Here is a 24,585-nt window from a genome sequence, read left to right as displayed (position 1 = left end):
CAAGGCATTGAGTTTTTCTTTTGAAACCCTGGCTAGGTTTAGGCTCACAATTTTGCCCTCAACACTAAACAGTGAAGTCCCTTAACCTTTATATAGCAGACCGGATATAACTTCTGTTTGTTTTTGTTTCTCTTAGTTGGCCCTAAAGGCAAGCATATTAACAAGAAAAAGTTTTTTGTTTTTCTAACAAGTATTTTAGTTATAGGAACTCAAGTTTTGTATATTAAGTGTGTGCCTTGATAAGTGTTTTTCACTTTTGCAAATGATATGTAGTTGCTACCAAGTTAAGGATGTAACCATGTTCTTTTTCTTAATTTTATGATATATGTGATCATATGGTTAAGATGAATGGATCAATGATTTATTGCAGTACTAGAAATTGCACTATTTGTGATCAAGAATCGGTTACAAATTAATGGTCTATATCTGTCACAGGTATATATTAGTGATGGAAAATTCTAAAGAAATTCAATTCCTTCTCAAATATACTTTTTTGACCTTCAACCACATAATATAAAATGGTGTGTTTCTTATAAAAGAAAAAAGGAAAAAGAATTTTACCAATATATACTCGTCGAAGAGTCCCGTTTGTAAGTTCCAAAAAAAAGGAGTCCCATTCCCAACACCTATTTAATAATATGATTGGAGGGGTGCGTTTGAAACTTTTTTAACCAGGAACTGATGCCCAATTCAGGACCATTCAAGAAAAGTCTACCTCAGTGAATTTGATATATATTGGGCTTGGTTTCAGTTGGGAGAATGCTGGCGTGCACATGTCGAAACAGGAAGCCAAAGCCCAATTCTAACTATGGCTTATTAAAGTAGCAAACATCAATAGCCTAAGGTACAACCAGTTTAAAAAGAGTTCGTTGTATTTGCTTTGTAAATTTTGTTTCAAAATTTTTATAATGACATAATTACTATATAAATTCAAATATGGGTCCACTAATTTATAGTTAAGTCAACTAATAATTTGCGTACATACTAATTAAGGCAAAAAGATTTAAAAAAAAAAAAAAGATAGATGAGGCAGTTCCAAAATATTTTCCAGAAATCCAATTCAATACAAAAAGAAAAAAAAGATCCTTCTGATCCAAGAATTTCGACATTGTCTGAATTCTTTACTAAATTAATCATTATTAATTATAATAATTAATCTAAAATCAATTGCTATCAACATAAACATGTTCGCGCGTTTGATTTTTAGTAAGCCGCACAAGACAAAAAAAAATTGAGAGCTTAATTAAAAGCCGACAAGCATATTGAGATAATACTAAACTCAGTAATTAGTTTATAATACTATTTAGCTAGCTTAGATTTTTGAAAATTTTGGGTTCGACTGACATTTCCGTCGACTTAGGACTTTGGGAAAATTTATTTACCCAAGTGAAAGTAAGAAAAAGAATCATTTACTACTTTAGTTGAGAATGAAATATTTAATTTGGTAATTTTTTTAAAAATTAAAGACATTTATTGATAATAAAAAATAAAGGCTAAAGCCATACTATAAATGACGAACTCTTGTAGACTCCCAATTTAGCAAGAAAGTCAGCAAAAAAGTTTGCTTCCCTAAGAGTATGCGCAAATAAAATTTTCTTGACACGGGCATATAGATTGTACAGCCTATTTATGATATTCTCATATTTCTAAGAACTCCCCGAGATTGATTTCAACCAAGAAATAATGACCAACGAATCACTTTCGATAATAATTTCCGGAGGGTCTATTTCAACGTCAACGATGATCAAGGGAGCTTCTAGGATAGTTAGCAATTCTACTAAGTTTGAATCTTTAATACCAATGTGTTTGGAGAAAAGCATAAGAACATGACCATTGTGATTGCGAACAACCCCCCCAATACCTGCAGCACCTGGTTTGCCGATTGCGAAGCCGTCGACATTCAGCTTCCATACACCTTCAGAATGTGGGATCCATTCAACTTTCTTCCTGGCTAGTCTAACATGTCGTCTCACCATTAGATTCTGAATGTTGGATACAAAATCAAGAGGAGTGAAGATTGTTCCAGGAAACTTAGCGTTCAACCACCAACCAAGTCTAATGCAAATCAAATTATAAATCTCCTCGGATGAAGAACTTTTTTCGTTGAAGATCCTTTCATTATGTGCTAGCCAGACAGACCAAATAATCGCATATAGCAATGATCCCTAAATCTGCTTATCAATTCCCTGCAATGCAAGTTGATTCCAAGATTGAAATAAAATCCTAAGTTCTTGGGATTACCCATGATATTCCCCACTGCCCGCAGGAAATGAATAAATGACTAATAGTTTCGGCTTCTTCACAGAACGAGCATTTATTCTCCTCGCTTCGTAAGCAACTTTTCTTTGGAGCACATCCCTGACAGGTATACATCCTTAAATAGCCTTCCACACAAAAATTTCAACTTTAGGCGGTGCTACACCTTGCTAAATGTACTTTTCAAGTGGTGCGGCTTGAGAGGTGGTTTTCCCCAACTCTTGCCTAGAAGATTTCGGATTGAAAATACTGTTTGTTCCGTGAGCCCAAATGGATCTATCGGGAATCGAAGGCGATAAGGAGATAGAGTTATCGTTTTCAGAAAAACTTCCCATTATTCATGCTCCCAATAGAAAAAACTACGCCTCAGCTTAATGTTCCATTTCCAAGTTAAGCCATCTCATTCCCCAAATTCCTTGATAAGTCCATCGTTTTTAACAGCTAAAGCATAGATTCTTCCAAAGCTGTGCTTCAATATGTGGCTTTCGATTCATTTGTCCATCCAAGGGCGAATTCTGGAACCATCACCTGCACAAAAAGACAAACTATTCAGGAAAGGGAATGGGTCGGGCAAGGTGCAGGCCATAGATCGCCTAGAGGGAGCATGTACTTCTCACAAATCAAGTTCCTCCAATGGGAGTTCATCTCTTTCCCAAACCTCCAAGGCCATTTGGCAAGTAAAGATTGATTCCCAAACCACCATAATTTTTACTTTTACAAATTGTGCCCCAGTCAATCAACCTCAGTTTTCTTTTGCCTTCACTATCACTCCACAGAAACTGCCTCTAGATTTTTTCAAGCTCAAAGATTACTCCGCTCGGAGCCTTAAACAAAGACATATAGTAAATTGATAAATTAGCAAGAACAGATTTGATTAGTGCAACTTTGTCTCCCATAGATAAAAGCTTACTTTTCCATAGACTGAGTCTGTTCCTGAAAGAATCTATGACCGGCTGCAAAGAAGAAAGTAGCCTCAGGTTGGCCCCCAAAGGGAGCCCAAGATATTTTGCAAGTAAGGAGCCTGCCTTGCATATATTTTTAGTGCCCATTCTCCTATCATCGAGGGATCAATGTTGACACCATATAAGGCACTTAAAGAAATTCACTTTCAGACCAGAGGCCAACTAAAAGCACCAAAGGACCTTTTTAATCATTAGTAAGTGCTCAAGTTGTGGCTTGAAGAATATTATAGTGTCATCCACAAATTAAAGATGCGAGACCTATATGTTCTGATGCCCTATCGTGATTCCTTCGAACATTTCTAATGACAGTTTTCCTAAACAGAAAGCTTAACTTTTCAGCAACAATGTTGAATAGAAAGAGCGAGAGTGGATCGCCTTGACGCAGTCCCTTTTGGAGCATGATTGGGTTCAAAGGGGAGCCATTTATGAGAGCCAAAACTGAAGCATTGGAAATACAACCATGTATCCTACCAATCCACTTACTGCCAAATCCCATGAGACTCATGATAGACGACAGAAATTCCCTATCAACACTATCGAGCGGTTTTTCGAAATCTAACTTGAGGACCAAGCCACCCTTGGGAGACTTCTTCATATAATCAATAATTTCATTAATGATCAACACGTTATCCATGCTTTGACGCCTCTTCACAAAAGTTGACTGAGTGGGGTGGATTATTGTTCCCATAACTTGCTTTAGCCTATTTGATAGCGTTTTAGCCAAGATTTTGTATATGCAGCCAATGGGTGAGATAGGCTGAAAATCATTTAGGGATTTTGCACACTGTTTTTTGGGAACAAGGACTATGAATGAAGTGTTAACACCTTTAGGGATTTTGTTGTTTTGCGGAAGTCCTCCATGAACTCCATAATTTTCGATCTTAACAATAACCATTTTTCTTTATAAAATTGAAATTAAAGCCATCAGGGCCAGGGGTTTTGTCAATATTTCACTCCATCACTACGTTCCAAACCTCTTCTTTACCAAAAGGGGCCTCACTTGGTCACTGGTTAATTTCTGTGTGTCAAAATTTGAGAAAGAAAATGCTGCACAATCATCCTTCCTGAAGTGCTCCTTAAAATGACACTCAATAGCATACTTAATTTCCTTTGGTGTGGAAAGACATTTCCCCTTGAAAGAAAGGTGGCTTAAAAAATTATTCCTCCATCTGCTATTTGCTAGGCAATGAAAAAATCTGGTGTTTTTATCTCCTTCTTGGATCCACTTGACCCTAGCTTTTTGTCTCCAAGTTCTTTCTTCAACAGTTTGTAGGTGCCAAAGTTCCCTCTTTTTAGAGTTTATGAGAGGGCCAAAATCCTTGTTCATTGGGGCATCCTCATGTCTTCTTTCCAGCCCTGCTATTTCCTTGTTAAGAGCTTCAATTTCATCAGAAACACCCCTCTTTTTGTATCCGGTCCACAATCTGGTGTCTTTCTTTAAGAAATTCAGTTTTTGCTGCAACCTAATTCCAACGAATCCCTGCACAGAATAGCTACTCCACTTCATATCTACCATATTATCGAATTTGGCACTGTCCAGCCAATGATTGAACATATTAAAGGGTTTAGGGCCCTAGTCGACGATGTCAACAACAAGGCAGATGGGAACATGATCCGAGAAGCAGCCCTCCTGACTCCATTAATTGATGGATGAGAAAACTGAAGGCCAATTGGATGATAGTAAAAATCTATCAAGTCGACTCATTGCTATAGAGCTACTCCCTCAATACCATGTGTACTTTCTGTCCATGAGGGGAATGTCCACCGATTCAACAGATTGGTTCAAACTAATGAAGTCTCTAATGGATGTATCCACAAAAGAAATTCCCACCTTTTCGTCCTCATTCAATACGGCGTTGAAGTCTCCAGCGTAACACCAGAGCCCATTGTCATTCGACTTTAATCCTGCTAGTTCATCCAAAAATACCCTCTTCTCCTGTATCTCGTTAGGGGCATAGGCATTAACCAAACTGATATGACCCGAGAATTGTGTGAATTTCCCTCTCAACCAGATAAAACGATCTTTCACTGAGGCTGAGGAAAGAACAAAATCACCTTCAAACCACATGCAAATCAAACCCCCAGACATCCCACAGGCATAAATCTAATACCCTTGCTACCCCAAAGCTGATTAATAATTTTGCCCAAAACCTCTTTAAACTTTGATTCTTGAATAAACACTATGGATGGCTTTTCTTTAAGAATTAACATTTTGAGGGCTCTTCTTTTCTCTTTTTTACCGATCCCTCTAATATTTATGGAAAAACCTTCACAGACGTATTTTAATTCCCATAAGACAAAAAAAGAAGGCTTAGAGAGTTACATCTCAGCGTCCTAGTTGCATTCCTCGCCCTTAATGGCCATTAACTTCTTAATGATTTCTTCCTCATAACCTTCAGTGCATAGACCCAATAGTTTCACCACCTCCAAAGTTTTCTCAGCTTCATTTCTAAAAGTCCTATTGACACCTAATATCCTCATCTGATAAGTTGGCATCCTTAAGGATTTGCAACTTCAAAGCTATTTTTCTTTTGATCTTTTCGCCAAACCATTTCTGCCTCTTTCAATGTTCTTCGACCTGCCTTAGAAATACCCCTTGTTTTTGTTTCAGGGGCTGCCTTAGAAGGGGTCCTCTTACTCCTTGTCTTCACTTTCTGATTTGTTTTTAGCCTGTCTTCTAAACTTGTCACACACACATCAATCATTGTTTCTGATAAACCGTTTAACCCGTCGCTACTTTGGTGCACAGCTTGACCCTCCATACTGAGTCTTGCTGTCTTTTGCATTGAGAGCCAATCATACCTTCATCCTCATGTGCATAGGTACTATAATTCTACAAGAACCCATATTCCATAAGACCCAATCATTCCACCCATCCTCATTTGCAATTTTGTAGGTTGCCTTTGAGGTCCAACAAGTGCACTTAATTCACTATGTTGGGCACGGGCCCAATACTATTATTCTCTTGGGTTTTTCTTAACAGAACCCATAAATCCAACTCCAGTGTGGATGTCCTCTATGGAAGTTAATCTAACGGCACTGTAAGGCTGCATGTTCTGTTCTTAAAACCCAACCGACCTTTTCCCTTCTGTCTTGAAAAACAAGCTGTTTAAATTTGGCGGCTCAAATGAACCCTCACGCACCCGATTCCCCTAAACCTAAGAGTTCATTTCCAGACTGTATTGACAGTTGCTGTAGTGAAGCTTCCAAGGCCCTTTGACTGTTCAACTTATCCTGTTCATGGTCTGAATGCACTTTTTCTTCACTGGAGGCTACCATCATCTTATTCTCAAATGAGCTAGACGAAGATGCACTCATTTTGTTTTGTATAATTTGCTTAACACTCGCATTCCATAAGAAATCATAGCCACCTTCCAACGCGATCTTTATATCATAAGATTTTCCTTTTACCATAACTTGGGTTGAATTTGGTATGCAGACATTTTTCTTGACAAGGGAGAGAACTCTAGCCATATCGAGACGCCTCTTCCTCATTGTACTATCGTCAACCGTAATGAAATTACCCCATTTGTCTCCAACCTTCTTAAAAAAGTCATAGCAGCATGCATGGAGAGGAACGTGTTTCAGTCTCAACCAAACGAACTTATCAAGACTGATTATGTTAGGGCTTCATGGTTTTATCCAGAAAAACCATTCTTCAAGCCATGTTCTCCCGTCTTCTAACATACCAAGCATTTCTTCCTTTGACTCTAACAGTAATAGAAACGTACTTCCTCTCATAACTGTGACTGAGAATTACATGACTCATTCACTAAATATGTGTTGTTGTAGCATGCGAATAGCCTAAGGATTTTTCACCTCCGGCACTGCACTCCTCTCCAATCAATCCATTTCTAAGTCGTCTTCTTCCAACACTATTCGTTCTTGCCTCTGGTTTTGCCTTCCAGCAATGAAAGTTGTTTTCTACCCGCCTCTAGAATTGCTGCTTTACCATTTCCATACGGCCTTAATGCGTGCAGGATTGAAATATTTCTTCTTGTCACTTTTGCACAAGTTAGGTTTGTAGTCTTATTGATCCCCTCATGCATGAGAAGATGTTTATGGAAGGCTTTCCTTTTTGTTAGATTCTTTGCAGACCAACTACCCTTTTCATACTTGGCCAGACTTGCCCTTAAACTCCTGCCATTCTATACAAAACCATCCATTGCCCTGATGACTGACAGTGCCCCTTGCAAATCCTTGAAGCAAAAAAATCCAAATTTGCTGCCCCTTGGCCTTCTTCTCTTTAGAGGAATGTAGAAGTCCATAATTTTCCCATGCTGCATGATATGATCCCACAAAATTGCTTCTCTTCCCTCAGGATGAATATTGTCAACAAAGACCATTACAATTCTTCTTTTCCATTGTTCAATCTCTGAACGCACACTCCAGAATCCCACTGGACGATTGCTTCTGCGATCTTTGCCAAACCCATTCTGCTTTCTCTCTCTATCTGTCATTCACTCTCTAACAATTCATTTAAATTTGATTATCTTTTTTTATGCACCAGAGCATTTTTTTATTTGGTGACTTTTGGAATGATAAAATATGTGCCATCTTAATTAAATCTTTATGTTGGAAATATGGGTAAGATTAAGTGGATCCAAATTCAATAGCATATTCATGTAAACATTATCTAACTCCTGATTTGAGTTGAATTAAAGTTCTATTCCTAATAAAATTATGCATAAGCACTATTAGAGATATCAAGATATGTGCTATATAAATAGATATTTATATTGGCAGAAATTAATAAGAAGAGTTAATCTTAATTACTCTAGTAAAATTTTTTTAAACTCTCTTCTATCCATATAAAACCTTAGGACTGGAATTGTAAAAATTTATGGACAATTCTAATGAATGTTTCATAGACGAAAATGATCAATAAACTGTTCCATAAGTAGATTATTGGAGATTCCTGAAACAAGTATGATAATTTTTTTTTGGAAATTCAGATTAGTATTAAAGTAGGTAGCCCTAAACTTATTAATTTTCTAACACCTACACATAACTTCAAATTTGTATGAGCTCCCTAATGCTAAAAGGAGTACAAAATTCAGAATCGTTGAAACAAAGGGATGCCGCTATTGAATTCCCTATTTCTGTGTTATGGTAACCATCCCAGAACAAATGTTCATTTGGGTTGGGACATGGCACCAGCCATGGGATGCATAATGAGGTCCCATTTCCCCAAGTTGTGCAACATGGATAGCTTGCATCAGTATAGCCTGCAAAACTCAATGTTAAAAAATAGTTATAATTAGGAAAATTAGAAAAAAAAAATCAATTACTATATATAGGCTAACAGTTGAGCTAAATTCCATAAAACGGGATTATTATTTTATAACATGTTCATTTAATTATTAAATTAATTTATTAATATTTTTAAAGTTAACCGGATGAAACATGTGATAATTTTCTAACACTATTTGTGAAGGTTAAAAACTTTATCCCTGAAAATGTATAAAGTAATTGCTAATACTTTAAAAACTTACCATATTTTGAAGGATTAGTAATATAATCGTGAACTAATGAATTTATTCGAGCAAGGCTGAACATCGAGCCCTGAAGAGTAGATGTTAAATTCTTCAGCGTTGCATGAAGCATATTATTAAAATATGAGACAATTTGGTTTGTTTCGTGATGACATTTTCCTTTGAGTTCATATTTCCTTGTGTAATGTGGGATGCATCCAAGCGGGGCGATTTCGAACATTACTATCTTCCTAGCTCCTAATCTATATAGTCTCTGCAATTTCAATAATATGAAAAAAAAAAAAAATTTGACAAAACATGCATATAAAAAAAAAAAAAAAAGCAAAATTGGAGCTTAACTCAATAGGTGGGCAACAAATAAATTTAAGATTCAAATTCCAACACCTCAGGCTGAAGAAAAAGAAGAGAAGATATAATTGAAAAGGGATTTGTGGAGAACCTCAAAATTATTGGAGAGGGCATCCGTGAGAAGCTGAGCAAATGTTTGAGGATCACAATCATGGCTTCTGCTCAATAATGGTGGTTCTAAATTTTGAATGTAATCATTGCTGCCTATTGTTACCATAAATATAGACTTTGCCAAGTAGTTAGAACGCTTCTTAGAGCCTTTAAAGTGGCTAGGCACTTTCGACTCAATTGTCCATCGAAACAAATCAATTTGATCACACAAACTCAAGCATTTGCCCTGTAATAGGAAGAAATTTTTTTCTAATTAAAACAATTTATTTTAATTGGAGGGTAGAAATATGAAATTATATATACATTTTTTTCTCATAGTACAATGAATTACTCCAAAAAAAATGATAATTAATTGAAGGGTAAATTGCCAATTTTCAATGCTATGAAAACAGTATAGTAAGTTGAAGCTCTTACATATCGGCTTCCAGTCTCAGGGAGAATTCCACAAGCTGAAGATGCGTAATTCAAACCTGTTAGCTTTACTGATTCACGTATACTCAGGTATGGTGGAGGGTATGGCAGATGAAGGAATTCAGCTTCAATTAAAAAAAAAAGGATAAAAATTAGAAGCATATGGTAATTGATAGTAGTTTAATCATGAAGAATTGATTTTAACTTATTAAAATTTTCAATACCTATAAAGTCTGGAAGAGTTCTTCCATTAGTGAACCTGCCGGTGAAGTGGTCGACAAAATTCTGGCCATAAGGTGGGTAATTTGCCTTGGCAACAGTTGGAAGAAGATTGTTGTTGCCACTGTCAAACAATGAATCTCCGAATACATACAGAGCCGGTACAAGAGGTTTACTGTGAATTAGCAAGAAGATATGAAGGAAAGCAACTAAGAATACGTTCGACGAAATCAAGTTGCTTCTCATCTTTCCAAATGAAAATATTATTTGAGTAAGAAAAAGATAGAAGAGTGGAACATCAAAGGCCACCAATTGAGCTTGAAAATAGAGGGAAAAAAAATTTGATTATCAGCCGCAATAATGCACAGTTTTTTCCCCCTTAATGCATAGATTGTGGTTTAATCTTTTGAACTGAAATCAAATCAAGTCGGCCAGCTTTTTCTTCCTTAGCAGAGAAAATATTTTTAATGACTTAAGTATGCCAAGAATATGACACAACTGAAATGAAAGTAAAGTACTATCAAAACTAAACAGAATTTCATGAGTATCACATGAATTTTTTTTTATGAGATTTAATATTAATTTTAAATTCTTATCAAAACTAAACAGAATTTCATGAGTATCACATGATTTTTTTTATGAGATTTAATAATTAATTGAAATTCTTTCATTCTAATTTAGTTTCTGTTTTTCACTTCTATAATCATCAGCATCATGAATTATTGCATTAAAAAGAAAAACAAACCACAACAGAAATTTATTTTAAATTAGTGACGAAATTAAATGGGATTATCAAGAATATTTGACTACATAATAATTAATTACTCAACAATGTATATGATTTCTTGTTCAAGGATGAGATTAAACATCTTTCCAATTAACCACCAACTAAGTGTTTTAACTGATTCTGTTCAAGCATTATAATACAAATATAATATCTAATTTGTGTAGGCATCACCTAACTCAAAAAAAAAAAAAAATCTTGCATTAGTTGGCAATCGATTTGGCCATGAACGTGCTGAAAATGAGATGAGAATCCTACAATCTTCCACGTTACAATCATGATCATCTTAAATAGTATTTAATAATTCAAAAAAAATTTAAATACATATTTAGTTTACGGTTTCACAAAAGACACCTCACAAGGAGGTGATGGTGTGAACCCTTATATCTCATAACCAACTCTAGTACACAGTCGATGTAGGATTCAGGACTCTTCCTTAGTTCGGTGACATCCTCTCCCACTTCAATGAAGGCCTATCATCCTTGGTGGTACATTGCTAGTACTTCAAGAGCTAGCTCGATACCATTGTCATGGACCTAGAGGTTGAGTCTCAGCCCATGATAAGTGGTACATCGAAATCCGATCCACCATGAGATACCTCACCTAGATAAACTGACATACCGAGTCCTTAAGGGAGATCACTTGACCTTATAATCCAACAATCTAACCCTAGCGACGCCTAGGGGACTCGAACTTGCAATCTCGCTCTGAGACCAGCTGTTAGTTTTTTAGGTGAGATGGTAATCCAAGAGGGAGGGTGAATTGAATTTCTCTAAGTTCTTCTCAAACAATGATTTCAAAATAATTGAATGAAGAATTAAAACAATAAGCACTTTGATGAAAATATAATGCAAGTAATAACAATTAATAAACCTAGAATCTAATATAAACAACAATAAATGTAAGGACATAGGGATAGAGAAATCAAACATAATGATTTATAGAGGTTCAGTCTTTCTCCACAAGGCACCTACGTCTTCTCTTTTTGGTTGTCCACACTAAGGCTTCAATCCACTAATCTTGAATTGAAAATATAACCCTATCATTTTCTCTTTGAGGCTTAAGATAGAAACCTTACACTCTCTATTTTTTAGGCTAAGTAGCAACCTCACAATCCAACAAATTCAATAGGATGCCTTATCTCTTGATTACAAAATTACTTAATAAAAAATACAAAATTAGAACTCCTTTCAAAGGTTAAGTGTTTGCCAAATAAAGTACAAAAAAATTTGATGAATGAACAACAATATAGCTTGGATACAATAAATACAAAAGTTATGGATTTTAAACTTTAACAACTATTGATTCTTTGAGAAAATAAAAATATAACTTGTTAGTTCTTACTCTCTTGATTCATCAATCTTCTTGGTGTATTGAAGTGCCTAATTTATAGAGAAATTGAGGAAATAGCCATTGGGAATGCATGGGAGAAGAATATACCAGTTGAAGCTTGATAAACTAGCTGTTGGAGTTGTTTCAAGGCCTACCTGATCGATCCTTTCCATAAGGGGATTAATTGGTTCACTTTTGGAAGCCAATTTATGCCTTGAAAATGCACCACCTAATCAATCCCTTCTTTAACCTGAAGCACAAAGATGCATTACGGGTAAAAAATCAATCAATTCCTTTCCTGAAAGAATCGATCCTATCAAAGCTGGATGGTTGTTTCTTATTTTGCACTCTACTCACTAATTTGATCATATTATGAGTTATATCAATCTAATTCAAAAACCGTTTGTTATATAAATCTAAATAAAAATCCATTTGAAGATTTAGAAACTATACTTAATGAGCTTTCTATCTATATAAAATCCATCACCTAATTCATTGTGTATGAATCATAGTAAATTTTCAAATCTACCTCTTGTGCAGTTTTTAGACAACTATAAAATATCTAGTAAAAATTCAAAATCTTTTTTTAGAAAATTTAAATTTTGATTTTGTTTGATCCATTAGAAAGTAGACTCAAAGAGTTTTCCAACCATATAAAATTAAAAAATTAAAGCTTTGTGAATTAATATAGAGAAATAAAACAAATTCAATGTTAGAAAACTTTGTTCTTGTAAAATAACTTTCTTAAGTTAATCAATTTCTCAAAACCAATATTATCAAAATTGTATTGAGTCCAAAATGAATAAGTTCATTTTAAAAACAACAACTGAACTTTCATTTAAGCTCAAATAGATAATGTTTAAAGATACCTTTGATTTGAGAAATAAGAACACGTAAAGAAATGTTTGTTTAAACTTTGAAAATCATATTATTTATTTAGTACCAAAATAATAAAACTTAAGAACATGTACTAAATAAATCTTTTTCAAAAATCTTAATCAAGTTTATTTAGCTTAATATTTTGTCATTTCAAAATAAGGATCAATTCAAGGCTAACAAATTGAAATGTTTGAGGTTTCTTAACTTTCTCATATGGGTTGTTTGGCTTACTGAAGTTCAAAGAATGATTTCTTGACAACCCTTATTCAATTAATCTAAATCTAAATAATTCATTTTAGCTGTCATATGTAAATAAATTAGTAAAAAAATATTAAAGAAAATTAAATTGTAATGAGATTAAAATTTTCTTATTGTTAAAATTTACAATTTAATTTTACTTATTTTATCTCTTATTATCAGTTTTTATGTATTTTTTTTCTTATTTATCTATATTATGTCAATTTCAATTTCTGAAATGATAACTTCAAGAGACATTTAAAACCAAAGTTATCAATATGATGTGAAGGGAAAGATGACTTGAAAGATTGAAACAATTTTATTTCTTTTCAACCTCTGTGTCTATCTTTAAAGAGATACAAATTCTCAATAATATCATTAAGTTGGTTTCTTTCATTTTGCATATTAACATACTTTTTCTACTATGTTAACAGTAAATTTTCAACTTGTAAATTGCCTAGGATAGAAAATGATAAATCAAATTATGCAACTGATATTTGTACTTCAGTTAAATAGTAAAATTAATCTTTTTATTTTAATGTATTTAAATTAGATTTTTGTACTTCATTTAATTATCGAATTTAGTCAAATTACTAATGGTTCAAACTTTTTCTGTTAAATTTGATGATGTGGCATTATAATTTTTCTAACGTGGCAATTTTGCTTATGTGGCTATTGATTTTGTTGAAGTGTAAACACTCGCATTCCATAAGAAATCATAGCCACCTTCCAACGCGATCTTTATATCATAAGATTTTCCTTTTACCATAACTTGGGTTGAATTTGGTATGCAGACATTTTTCTTGACAAGGGAGAGAACTCTAGCCATATCGAGACGCCTCTTCCTCATTGTACTATCGTCAACCGTAATGAAATTACCCCATTTGTCTCCAACCTTCTTAAAAAAGTCATAGCAGCATGCATGGAGAGGAACGTGTTTCAGTCTCAACCAAACGAACTTATCAAGACTGATTATGTTAGGGCTTCATGGTTTTATCCAGAAAAACCATTCTTCAAGCCATGTTCTCCCGTCTTCTAACATACCAAGCATTTCTTCCTTTGACTCTAACAGTAATGGAAACATACTTCCTCCCATAACTGTGACTGAGAATTACATGACTCATTCACTAAATATGTGTTGTTGTAGCATGCGAATAGCCTAAGGAATTTTCACCTCCGGCACTGCACTCCTCTCCAATCAATCCATTTCTAAGTCGTCTTCTTCCAACACTATTCGTTCTTGCCTCTGGTTTTTGCCTCCCAGCAATGAAAGTTGTTTTCCACCCGCCTCTAGAATTGCTCTTTACCATTTCCATACGGCCTTGATGCATGCAGGATTGGAATATTTCTTCTTGTCACTTCTGCATAAGTTAGGTTTGTAGTCTCATTGATCCCCTCATGCATGACAAGATGTCTATGGAAGGCGTTCCTTTTTGTTAGATTCTTTGCAGACCCTTCATAACTACCCTTTTCATACTTGGCCAGACTTGCCCTTAAACTCCAGCCATTCCATACAAAACCATCCATTGCCCTGATGACTGACAGTGCCTCTTGCAAATCCTTGAAGCAAAAAAATCCAAATTTGCTGCCCCTTGGCCTTCTTCTCTTTAGAGGAATGTAGAAGTCCATAATTTTCCCATGCTGCATGATATGATCCCACAAAATTGCTTCTCTTCCCTCAGGATGAATATTGTCAACAAAGACCATTACAAGTCTTCATTTCCATTGTTCAATCTCTGAACGCACACTCCAGAATTCCACTGGACGATTGCTTCTCCGATCTTTGCCGAACCCATTCTTCTTTCTTTCTCTAACAATTCATTTAAATTTGATTATCTTTTTTTATGCACCAGAGCATTTTTTTATTTGGTGACTTTTGGAATGGTAAAATATGTGCCGTCTTAATTAAATCTTTATGTTGGAAATATGGGTAAGGTTAAGTGGATCCAAATTCATTAGCATATTCTTATAGGCATTAGCGAACCCTAATTTGAGTTGAATTAAAATTCTATTCCTAATAAAATTATGCATAAGCACTATTAAAAATATTAAGATATGTGCTATATAAATAAACATATATATTGGCAGAAATTAATAAGATGAGTTAATCTTAATTACTCTAGTAAAAAAATTTTTTAAACTGTCTTCTATCCATCTAAAACCTTAGGACTTGAATTGTAAAAATTTATGGACAATTCTAATGAATGTTTCATAGACGAAAATGATCAATAAACTGTTCCATAAGTAGATTATTGGAGATTCCTGAAACAAGTATGATAATTTTCTTTTTTTTGGCAATTCAGATTAATATTAAAGTAGGTAGTCCTAAACTTATTAATTTTCTAACACCTACACATAACTTCAAATTTGTATGAGCTCCCTGATGCTAAAAGGAGTACAAAATTCAGGATCGTTGAAACAAAGGGATGCCGCTATTGAATTCCCTATTTCTGTATTATGGTAACCATCCCAGAACAAATGTTCATTTGGGGTGGGACATGGCACCGGCCATGGGATGCATGATGAGGTCCCATTTCCCCAAGTTGTGCAACATGGATAGCTTGCATCAGTATAGCCTGCAAAACTCAATGTTAAAAAACAGTTATAATTAAGAAAATTAGAAAAAAAAATCAATTACTATATATACGCTAACAGTTGAGCAAAGTTCCATAAGTTCCATAAAACGGGATTATTATTTTGTATTATGTTCATTTAATTATTAAATTAATTTATTAATATTCTTAAAGTTAACCGGATGAAACATGGGATAATTTTCTAACACTATTTGTGGAGATTAAAAACTTTATCCCTGACAATGTATAAGGTAATTGCTAATACTTTAAAAACTTACCATATTTGAAGGATTAGTAATAGAATCGTGAACTAATGAATTTATTCGAGCAAGGATGAACATGGAGCCCTGAAGAGTAGATGTTAAATTCTTCAGCGTTGCATGAAACATATTATTAAAATATGAGACAATTTGGTTTGTTTCGTGATGACATTTTCCTTTGAGTTCATATTTCCTTGTGTAATGTGGGATGCATCCAAGCGGGGCGATTTCAAACATTATTATCTTCCTAGCTCCTAATCTATATAGTCTCTGCAATTGAAATAATATGAAAAGAAATATATTATTGACAAAACATGTATATAAAAAAAATGAAAAATTTGAAGCTTAACTCAATAGGTGGGCAACAAATAAATTTAAGATTCAAATTCCAACACCTCAGGCTGAAGAAAAGGAAAAGCAGATATAATTGAAAAGGGATTTGTGGAGAACCTCAAAATGCTTGGAGAGAGCATCCATGAGAAGCTGAGCAAATGTTTGAGGATCATAATCTTGGCGATCATAATCTTGGCTTCTGCTCAATAATGGTGGTTCTAAATAGTTTTGAATGTAATCATTACTGCCTACTGTTAATATAAATATAGACTTTGCCAAGTAGTTAGAACGCTCGTTAGAGCTTTTAAAGTGGCTAGGCACTTTCGACTCAATTGTCCATCGAAACAAATCAATTTGATCATCCAAACTAAAGCATTTGCCCTGTAATAGGAAGAAATTTTTTTCTAATTAAAATAATTTATTTTAATTGGAGGGTAGAAATATGAAATTATATATACATTTTTTCTCATAGTGCAATGAATTACTCCAAAAAAATGATAAGTAATTGGTGGGTAAATTGCCAATTTTCAATGCTATGAAAACAGTATAATAAGTTGAAGCTCTTACAAATCGGCTTCCAGTCTCAGGGAGAATTCCACAAGCCGAAGATGCATAATTCAAACCTGTTAGCTTTACTGATTCATGTATACTCAGGTATGGTGGAGGGTATGGCAGATCAAGGAATTCAGCTTCAATTAAAAAAAAGGATAAAAATTAGAAGCATATGGTAATTGATAATAGTTTAATCATGAAGAATTCATTTTAACTTACTAAATTTTCAATACCTATAAAGTCTGGAAGAGTTCTTCCATTAGTGAACCTGCTGGTGAAGTGTTCGACAAAATTCTGGCCATAAGGTGGGTAATTTGCCTTGGCAACAGTTGGAAGAAGATTGTTGTTGCCACTGTCAAACAATGAATCTCCGAATACATACAGAGCCGGTACAAGAGGTTTACTGTGAATTAGCAAGAAGATATGAAGGAAAGCAACTAAGAATACGTTCAACGAAATCAAGTTTCTCCTCATCTTTCCAAATGAAAATATTATTTGTGTAAGAAAAAGATAGAAGAGTGGAACATCAAAGGCCAATTGAGCTAGAAAAGAGTGGGAAAAAATTTTGATTATCAGTCGCAGTGATGCATAGGCTTTTTCCCATTAATGCATAGATTGTGGTTTAATCTTTTGAGCTGAAATCAAATCAAGCCAGCCTGCATTTTCTTCTTCAGCAGAGAAAATATTTTTAATGACCAAGTATGCCTAGAATATGACACAACTGAAATGAAAGTACAACCAACACCATGCAGAATTTCATGAGTATCACATGAATTTTTATTTTTATTTTTTATGAGATTTAATAATTAATTTGTAATTGTTTCATTCGAATTTTGTTTCTATTTTCACTTCTATAATCAGCAGCTTCATTAGTTATTGCCTTCAAAAGAAAAAAAACCCACAACAGAAACTTATTTTAAATTAGTGACGAAATCAAATCGGATTATCAATCATATTTGACTCTTGGTAATAATTAATTATTCATCAAGATATATCATTTCTTGTTCAAGGATGAGATTAAACCTCTTTCCAAGTAATAAACAACTTGAGTATTTTAACTGGTTCATTTTAAGCATTATAATACATATAATATCCAATTTGCGTAGGCATCACTTAAGTAAAAAAAAAAAAAAAAAACATTGCATTAGTTGGCAAACGAGTTGGCCGTGAACGTGCTGAAAATGAGATGAGAACCCTACTATCTTCCACGTAAAAATCATGATTATCTCAAATAGTATTTAATAATTCCAAAAAATAATAGTAACAAAGGTGTCACTTGGCCATGAAAAGAAGTTAATAATGGTGCAACGTAGTGCTTTTTTTTTAATAATTCAAATTTTGTTTATCATCCAGAGAATTCACAATTAACCATTAAAATCTAGCAACTATATATTTTCCAAATTAAAATTGATAATCCTGTGATCGAATTATTGTATGCATCTTCACGTCTTAATAAACTAGCTGCTTTAAATTAAGAGGAAGCAAACAGTACTGTCATTGATGCAATGACGTGCTATAGCTAAATAGACAGTTTCAGTAAGATGCTAAGCATCCCAAAAGTAGTTTGGTTTGAGTTAGGGCATGAAGTAAGAAATGCTACGTCGCTTTCATATATTTCTTTATTTATATTATTGTAATGTATTTAAAAATATCAAATTATTAATAAAATTATCAAATTTAGATATATATATATGTATATATATAAGGGATAGAGAACACATAGATGAAGATTTTAGATAAAATTTTTTATTAAAAACAATTAAATAAAAATTAAAATAAAAAATCAAAATAGATAAAATAAAAGTTCTTATTACATAAATCAAATGTATAAATTTTTTTTAAAAAAATTAATATATTTTAATATATTTTAAAAAAAGTATTTTTAGTGAAAATTGACATGATTTTTATCATTAAATAAATATTGATCAAATTTAAACTATGAGTAACATTTTATTATTTTTACATATTATTAATTTTTTATTAAAATTTATCAATCTATCATTTTGAATTTTTATTATAATTTTATTAAATTATTTTAACAAATAAATTTTACCCTAGTGGATATGGTAATTGTACATAATTTTTTCCTTCACATGTGCCTGATTAAAAGTGGTAAATCATAAATGTTTCATTTTATTACTTTTGTTTTCATATAAATAATTATTGATGTTAACATGCATGTGATGTGATTCGATGAGATATTTGTCATGACGTCTAGATTCGTGGGCTTATCGCTAGACATTGACTTAAGAAGTCATTATCAATCTTTTTTATTTAGATGTGATTGGCCACGTGACTGAATCTATCCTTTTTTAAAGAAAAATCTTAAGTTTGACTTAAGTATCTTTGAAAGGTGGATTCGATATCTACGAAACCAAAACTAGGTCTAGAAGTACGGTTACATGTGAGAAAGATTATAGCACCCCCATACATCTATCGAAAGATGGTACCAGCTTAATTTCATGTTATCCATTAAGCCTTAAAAATTTTACCAAGTAATTAATTATTGAAAATTATTCTTAATTAACTCTAATACTTTTGGCAAAAAATTAGGAAAGTTCCCTCACCTGAAAAGTATACAAGAAAACTACTATTTCTCTTATAGAGGCTCCGTTGTTGGATTATTTAACATTAAAAATTTCCAAGAAAAGAAAAAGGAATAATATTTAACCTTTCATGGGGATCTCTTTTATTATTATTTTTTTACTTTAAAAAAAATTCATGCCTTTATGCAAGGAAAATTGATACTTTCAATTTTTCCTTAAAAATGCCCTTTTTGAAAATTTTTTTTTCAAGGAAAATTGATATTTTCAACTTTTCCTCAAAAATCCCTTTTTTGAAATATTTATTTTCAAGAAAAATTGATACTTTTAACTTTTCCTCAAAAATACTTTTTTTTGAAATTTTTATTTTAAGAAAATCATTGAAAAATTAAAAAATGCTTACTTAAATAAATAAATAATTCCAATTTAATCAATAAATAAAACAACAACAATAACAACAACAACAACAACAACAATAATAACAATAACAATAATAATAATAATAATAATAATAATAATAATAATAATAATAATAATAATAAATAGATAAAAAAAGAAAAAAAAAACTTTGATACAGTTTTGCTCGATTGGAATGGGTGCGGCTTGGTGAGTGGCTCAGCTTGATAGCTCAACAGGGGTTAAGTGATACAGGTAAGTGGGTCGAGGCACTGCGGATCAGGTTGGACAGATGGAAAAGCACGATATCCTATTGGGTTCTTAGCTCAAAACGACATTATTTTAGGGTGGTATAAAAGGCAAAGAAATCTTTTTATCCTCAGATGCTCTTTCCCATTTCTCTTTCTTCTCTTCAATTTTCTTTGAGTCTCTCTTTAGATGCAAAGAATGTCGATGAAATTCTCATCGATTTCTAGGTTTTATTATCCGAAGTTGGATTTTTTGTCAGAAAGTCACCGAAAAACTTGAATTTTCATCGAAAAATTCAACGAACTTTGGAATTTATAGAAATTTTGCAAAAAATACAAAAAAAATTCCCAAAAAAAAATCTAATTCTCCAATCAATGGAAAAATCTTAGAAACTTCTACTGTAAACAATAGCCTCTTCAAATTTTTATTTTTGATTTTGATTGCCTCTTCTTTGGCCTCTCCTATATGTTTGTGTGTCTTCTGTGATCACTGAGAGTTTATATAGGGCTATTCGAGGATTCAAAAATTAGAATCCTCTTATCCTCTCATCCATTATCCCCTTTTTAAAAAAAAAAACCTTTTTTTATCCCAATTTCAAAATTGAAATTCCTTTATCCTAGAGTTGTAATAGGATTAAAACTCCGCTTTTATCAATTCATTAAAAAACTTGATTCAAAAGAAAAAAAGGAAAAATGGGTGTCTACAGTTGTCTCTCTTTGCATATTTTTTATGAAGTAGAGATTATGCAAAGATGTAAACACCAATCACGATCTTATTCGAGGAAAAGAACAAGTTGGACTAATAAAAAGTCCAAGGAGAATTTGGATTGGACCAAAATTCAAGATGAACGACTCGAACTAAGTCAAAGAAGGATTTGGCATAGGCCAAAATCCAGAAATGTAATGACCTGGATTGAATTGAAGTTTAAAATAAACAACTTGGACCAGATCAAAGAAGAATCTGGCATAGGTCGAAAGCCCAAATAAAATGAATTGGATGGAAACGAAGTCTAAAAACAAGTAACTTGGACTAAATCAAATAAGGATCTGGCATAGGTCGAAATTCAAAATAAAATGACTTGGATGGAACCGAAGTCTAGAAATAAGTAACTTGAACTAAATCAAAGAAGTATCTGGCATAGGCCAAAATTTAACACAAAATGACTTGGATAGAACCGAAGTCTAAAAATAAGTAACTTGGCCTAAATCAAAGAAGGATCTAGCATAGATCGAGATCCAAAACAAAATGACTTGGATGGAACCAAAGTTTGAAATAAATAACTTGGACTGAATCAAAGAAGGATATGGCATAGGCCGAAATCCAAAATAAGATGACCTAGATGGAGCCAAAGTCTAAAATGAATAACTTAGACTGAGCTAAAGAAGGACTTGACAAAGTCAAAATCCAAAATAAAATGACCTGGACAAAATCGAAGTCTAAAATAACTAAAAAATGATCTAGCATAGGCTGAGATCTAAAATAAAATGACTTGGATTGAATCAAAGTCTGAAAAAAATAACTTGAACTAAGTCGAAGAAGGATTTGGCGTAAGCCAAAATCCAAAACAAAATGACTTGGACTGAACTAAAGTTTGAAATAAGTAACTTAGACTAAGTCATAATACATAAAAAAAAAATCGAAATGATTACCGCCTCATTCTTGACAACTTCAATAATTTGTGATGTCAACCACCTTCTTGTAAAAGCAAATCTCATGACATGCATACACGAAATGTTATGAAATGCCAATTTTCCTAGAATACATGAAATGTTATGAGATGTCGGGCTTATCTAATTATGGTAAAAAGATTCTCAAGCTCTTTTCTATTTTCATTTTCTTGCCCATTATGGATCCTTCAACTTTTGAACACATTTGGTTAAAGAATCAAACTATCATTGTCTTTTAGTTTCAGTCAATCTAAGATCAACATTCCATTAAGCTCCCATTGCTTTCATTTCACTTGCCCATGCCGTTCTTAGCTTTCCAGAGTAATAAAAAGAATTTTCATATCATTATTTATTCATTCATTATCGATTCAATAAAATGACAGATGTAAAACAATTACACATTTTTTTGACCCATGTAAAGGGGCAGACAAAAAAAAGAAAATGAATGAGAAAAATAAAAGAGGTTAATGTTGACATCAGCAAAGAAATGGATTTTATTGATTGAATGGGACTAGGTTACAAAGATGGGCGAAAGTGGGCTATCAAATAATCATGATCAAAGTAACTTAAAATTCTTCTCAAAAACCATCCAACTGAAGTCTTTAATCTTTTCAAGTTCATTAAATCACACTTGCCTCTTGCATTATGAAAGTAATATCTTGAACCTTTATGCTACCTTTTCGGGCTTTCAACTTAGACATCCTTTTTTTACTCCAATTACCCTTTGTGGGTTTTCAATTTGAGCTTTTTTTTCTTTTTTTTTTTAATTTTTTTAACTCAAACCATTTTTTATGGATTTTCAATTTGAGCTCTTTTTTTTTTTTAATTTTTTTTGAACTTAAATCGCCATTTACGGGTTTTCAATGTAAGCTTTTTTTTTTCTTTTTTTTTTGAACTAAAACTGCCCTTTATAGGTTTTCAATTTGGGCTCTTTTTCTTTTTTTTTTTTAACTCAAATCGCCATTTACAAGTTTTCAATTTGAGCTCTTTTTTTTTTTTGAACTCAAATTGCCTTTTATAGGTTTTCAATTTGAGCCCTTTTTCTTTCTCTTAAGAAAAGTACTTCTTCACAACATGTGAATTTATTGGATTGGGCAAGTCTTCTCCATCCATTTCTGTCAGAATTAAAGCTCTTCCTTAAAACACTTTCTTGACAACATATGGACCTTTCCAATTTGGAGTCCATTTTCCTCTATTGTCATGTTGACTTAGGAGAATCCTTTTCAGAACCAACTCTCCTTCATGAAAACATTGGGGTTGAATTTTCATGTCGTGTACCCATATTATTCTCTTTTGGTATAATTGCCTATGACATAGTGCTATCAATCTTTTCTCCTTAATAAAATTTAATTTCTCATAACGCTTTTAGATCCATTCGGCTTCTTCCAAATCAACTTCTCTTAGGATTCTCAAAGAAAAATTTTTTACTTTCACTGGCAACACTACTTCCATCCCATAGACCAAAGAAAATAGGGTTACCTCGGTAGAGGTATGTACTGATGTCTAATAAGCATGCAAAGTAAAAGGCAACTTCTCATGTCAATCTTTATAAGTCTCGATCATTTTTTCAAGAATCTTTCTAACATTCTTATTTGCTGCTTCTACTATCCCATTCATTTTCGGATGATAGGGTGTCGAGTTATGATGTTTGATCTTAAACTGGGTACATATCTCCTTTATCATCTTATTATTAAAATTCTTGGCATTATCTAAGATAATTCTTTTTGGAAGCCCATATCTACATATTACTTCTTTTTTAATGAACTTATATACCATCGATCGTGTCACACTAACATACGATGTAGCTTCAACCCATTTAGTGAAATAGTCAATCATCACAAAAATGAACCTATGTCCATTTGAAGCCTTTAGCGCAATGGGTCTGATAACATCCATGCCCCACTTCGAAAATGGCCATAGGGGTGCTATAACATGTAGAGGATTTAGAGGGACATGTATTTTATCTGCATAGATTTGGCATTTATGGCATTTTCTAGCATAATCTATGCAATTACTTTCCATGGTTGACCAGTAGAACCTTACTTTCATAATTTGTCTTACCATCATATGGTTACTTGCATGAGCTCTACGATTCCCGTCATAACTTTTTTCATGAACTTTCATGCCTTTGCTATATTGACACATCTCAAGAGAAATAGATCTTGATTCTTTTTATACAAAATATTCCCTTCAAGGAAAAAACCCATGGCCAATCTCCTAATGATCCTCTTATCATTTTTAGTTGCATGCTTTGGTTATTGTTGACTCTCTAGATACTGTAAGATGTCATTATACCAAGGCTTGCCAGCAATCTTTTCTTCGACATTTGAACAATGTGCTGGGAATTCTTTTACATCAAGCTTAATGGGTTGAATTTCAATATTTGTTTTCACCTTGATCATAGTTGCCAATGTGGGTAGGGCATCAACAATTTAATTATCTTCTCTAGGCAGATATTCAAATTGAACTTTTTCAAACTGTTTAACCAAATCAGTGACATACTTATGATATTTAATCAGCTTTGCATCCCTTGTTTCCCATTCCACTCTCAACTGGTAAATAACCAAAGTTCAATCTCCATAAGCTTATAATACTTTGATTTTTCTTTCAATTGTTGCTTGTAAGCCCATAACACAGGCTTCGTATTCAGCCACATTATTAGTGTAATTGAAGTTTAGTCTTACTGTAATGGGGACAAAATTTCCTTATGGAGATATCAAGTTTGCCTTAATTCCATGCCTTAAGGCATTTTATAGCTCCATCAAAGTATATATTCCAAGATTGCTCCATAGTTTCCTCATCAACTTGAAAAACAACCATTAGGTCTTCATCTGGGAAATCGAGCCTTATTGGTTCATAATCATCAGCAGTCTGTTCTGTAAAAAATTTAGTTATGACACTTTCTTTAATCGCTTTTTGAGTTATATAGCTAATATTGTATTCGAAAAGCATTACCTGCCATTGAGCAATTCTTTCAG

The 24,585-nt window shown here is 33.1% G+C and overlaps 3 protein-coding genes across 3 annotated transcripts; all 3 read right to left on the bottom strand.

The window, feature by feature from the left end:
* Positions 1 to 4,179: 4,179 nt before the first annotated feature.
* On the bottom strand, positions 4,180 to 5,307 carry LOC149512939 (uncharacterized). The gene is made up of 2 exons (XM_089751124.1): positions 4,949 to 5,307; positions 4,180 to 4,750 (listed from the first exon to the last, which is right to left on the bottom strand). Exons 1-2 carry the CDS (start codon positions 5,305 to 5,307, stop codon positions 4,180 to 4,182), a joined length of 930 nt encoding a protein of 309 aa, XP_089607250.1.
* Positions 5,308 to 8,231: 2,924 nt separating this feature from the next.
* LOC111306556 (GDSL esterase/lipase 7-like) lies at positions 8,232 to 10,094 on the bottom strand. The gene is made up of 5 exons (XM_022904381.2): positions 9,808 to 10,094; positions 9,587 to 9,708; positions 9,153 to 9,398; positions 8,714 to 8,966; positions 8,232 to 8,446 (listed from the first exon to the last, which is right to left on the bottom strand). The coding sequence occupies exons 1-5, from the start codon at positions 10,046 to 10,048 to the stop codon at positions 8,232 to 8,234; spliced, it is 1,077 nt and encodes a 358-aa protein (XP_022760116.2). The 5' UTR covers positions 10,049 to 10,094.
* A 5,301-nt stretch (positions 10,095 to 15,395) lies between these two features.
* LOC111306555 (GDSL esterase/lipase 7-like) lies at positions 15,396 to 17,471 on the bottom strand. Its single transcript, XM_089750975.1, has 5 exons — positions 16,986 to 17,471; positions 16,768 to 16,889; positions 16,318 to 16,581; positions 15,882 to 16,137; positions 15,396 to 15,610 (listed from the first exon to the last, which is right to left on the bottom strand). The coding sequence occupies exons 1-5, from the start codon at positions 17,224 to 17,226 to the stop codon at positions 15,396 to 15,398; spliced, it is 1,098 nt and encodes a 365-aa protein (XP_089607101.1). The 5' UTR covers positions 17,227 to 17,471.
* Positions 17,472 to 24,585: the final 7,114 nt, after the last annotated feature.

This window comes from Durio zibethinus, chromosome 21, assembly GCF_047325235.1.
Source record: "Durio zibethinus cultivar Kanyao isolate XHJ-2024 chromosome 21, ASM4732523v1, whole genome shotgun sequence".
Classification (NCBI taxonomy): Eukaryota; Viridiplantae; Streptophyta; class Magnoliopsida; order Malvales; family Malvaceae; genus Durio; species Durio zibethinus.
Note: the sequence above shows the minus strand (reverse complement) of the source record. Positions and strands in the feature narration are given on the sequence as shown.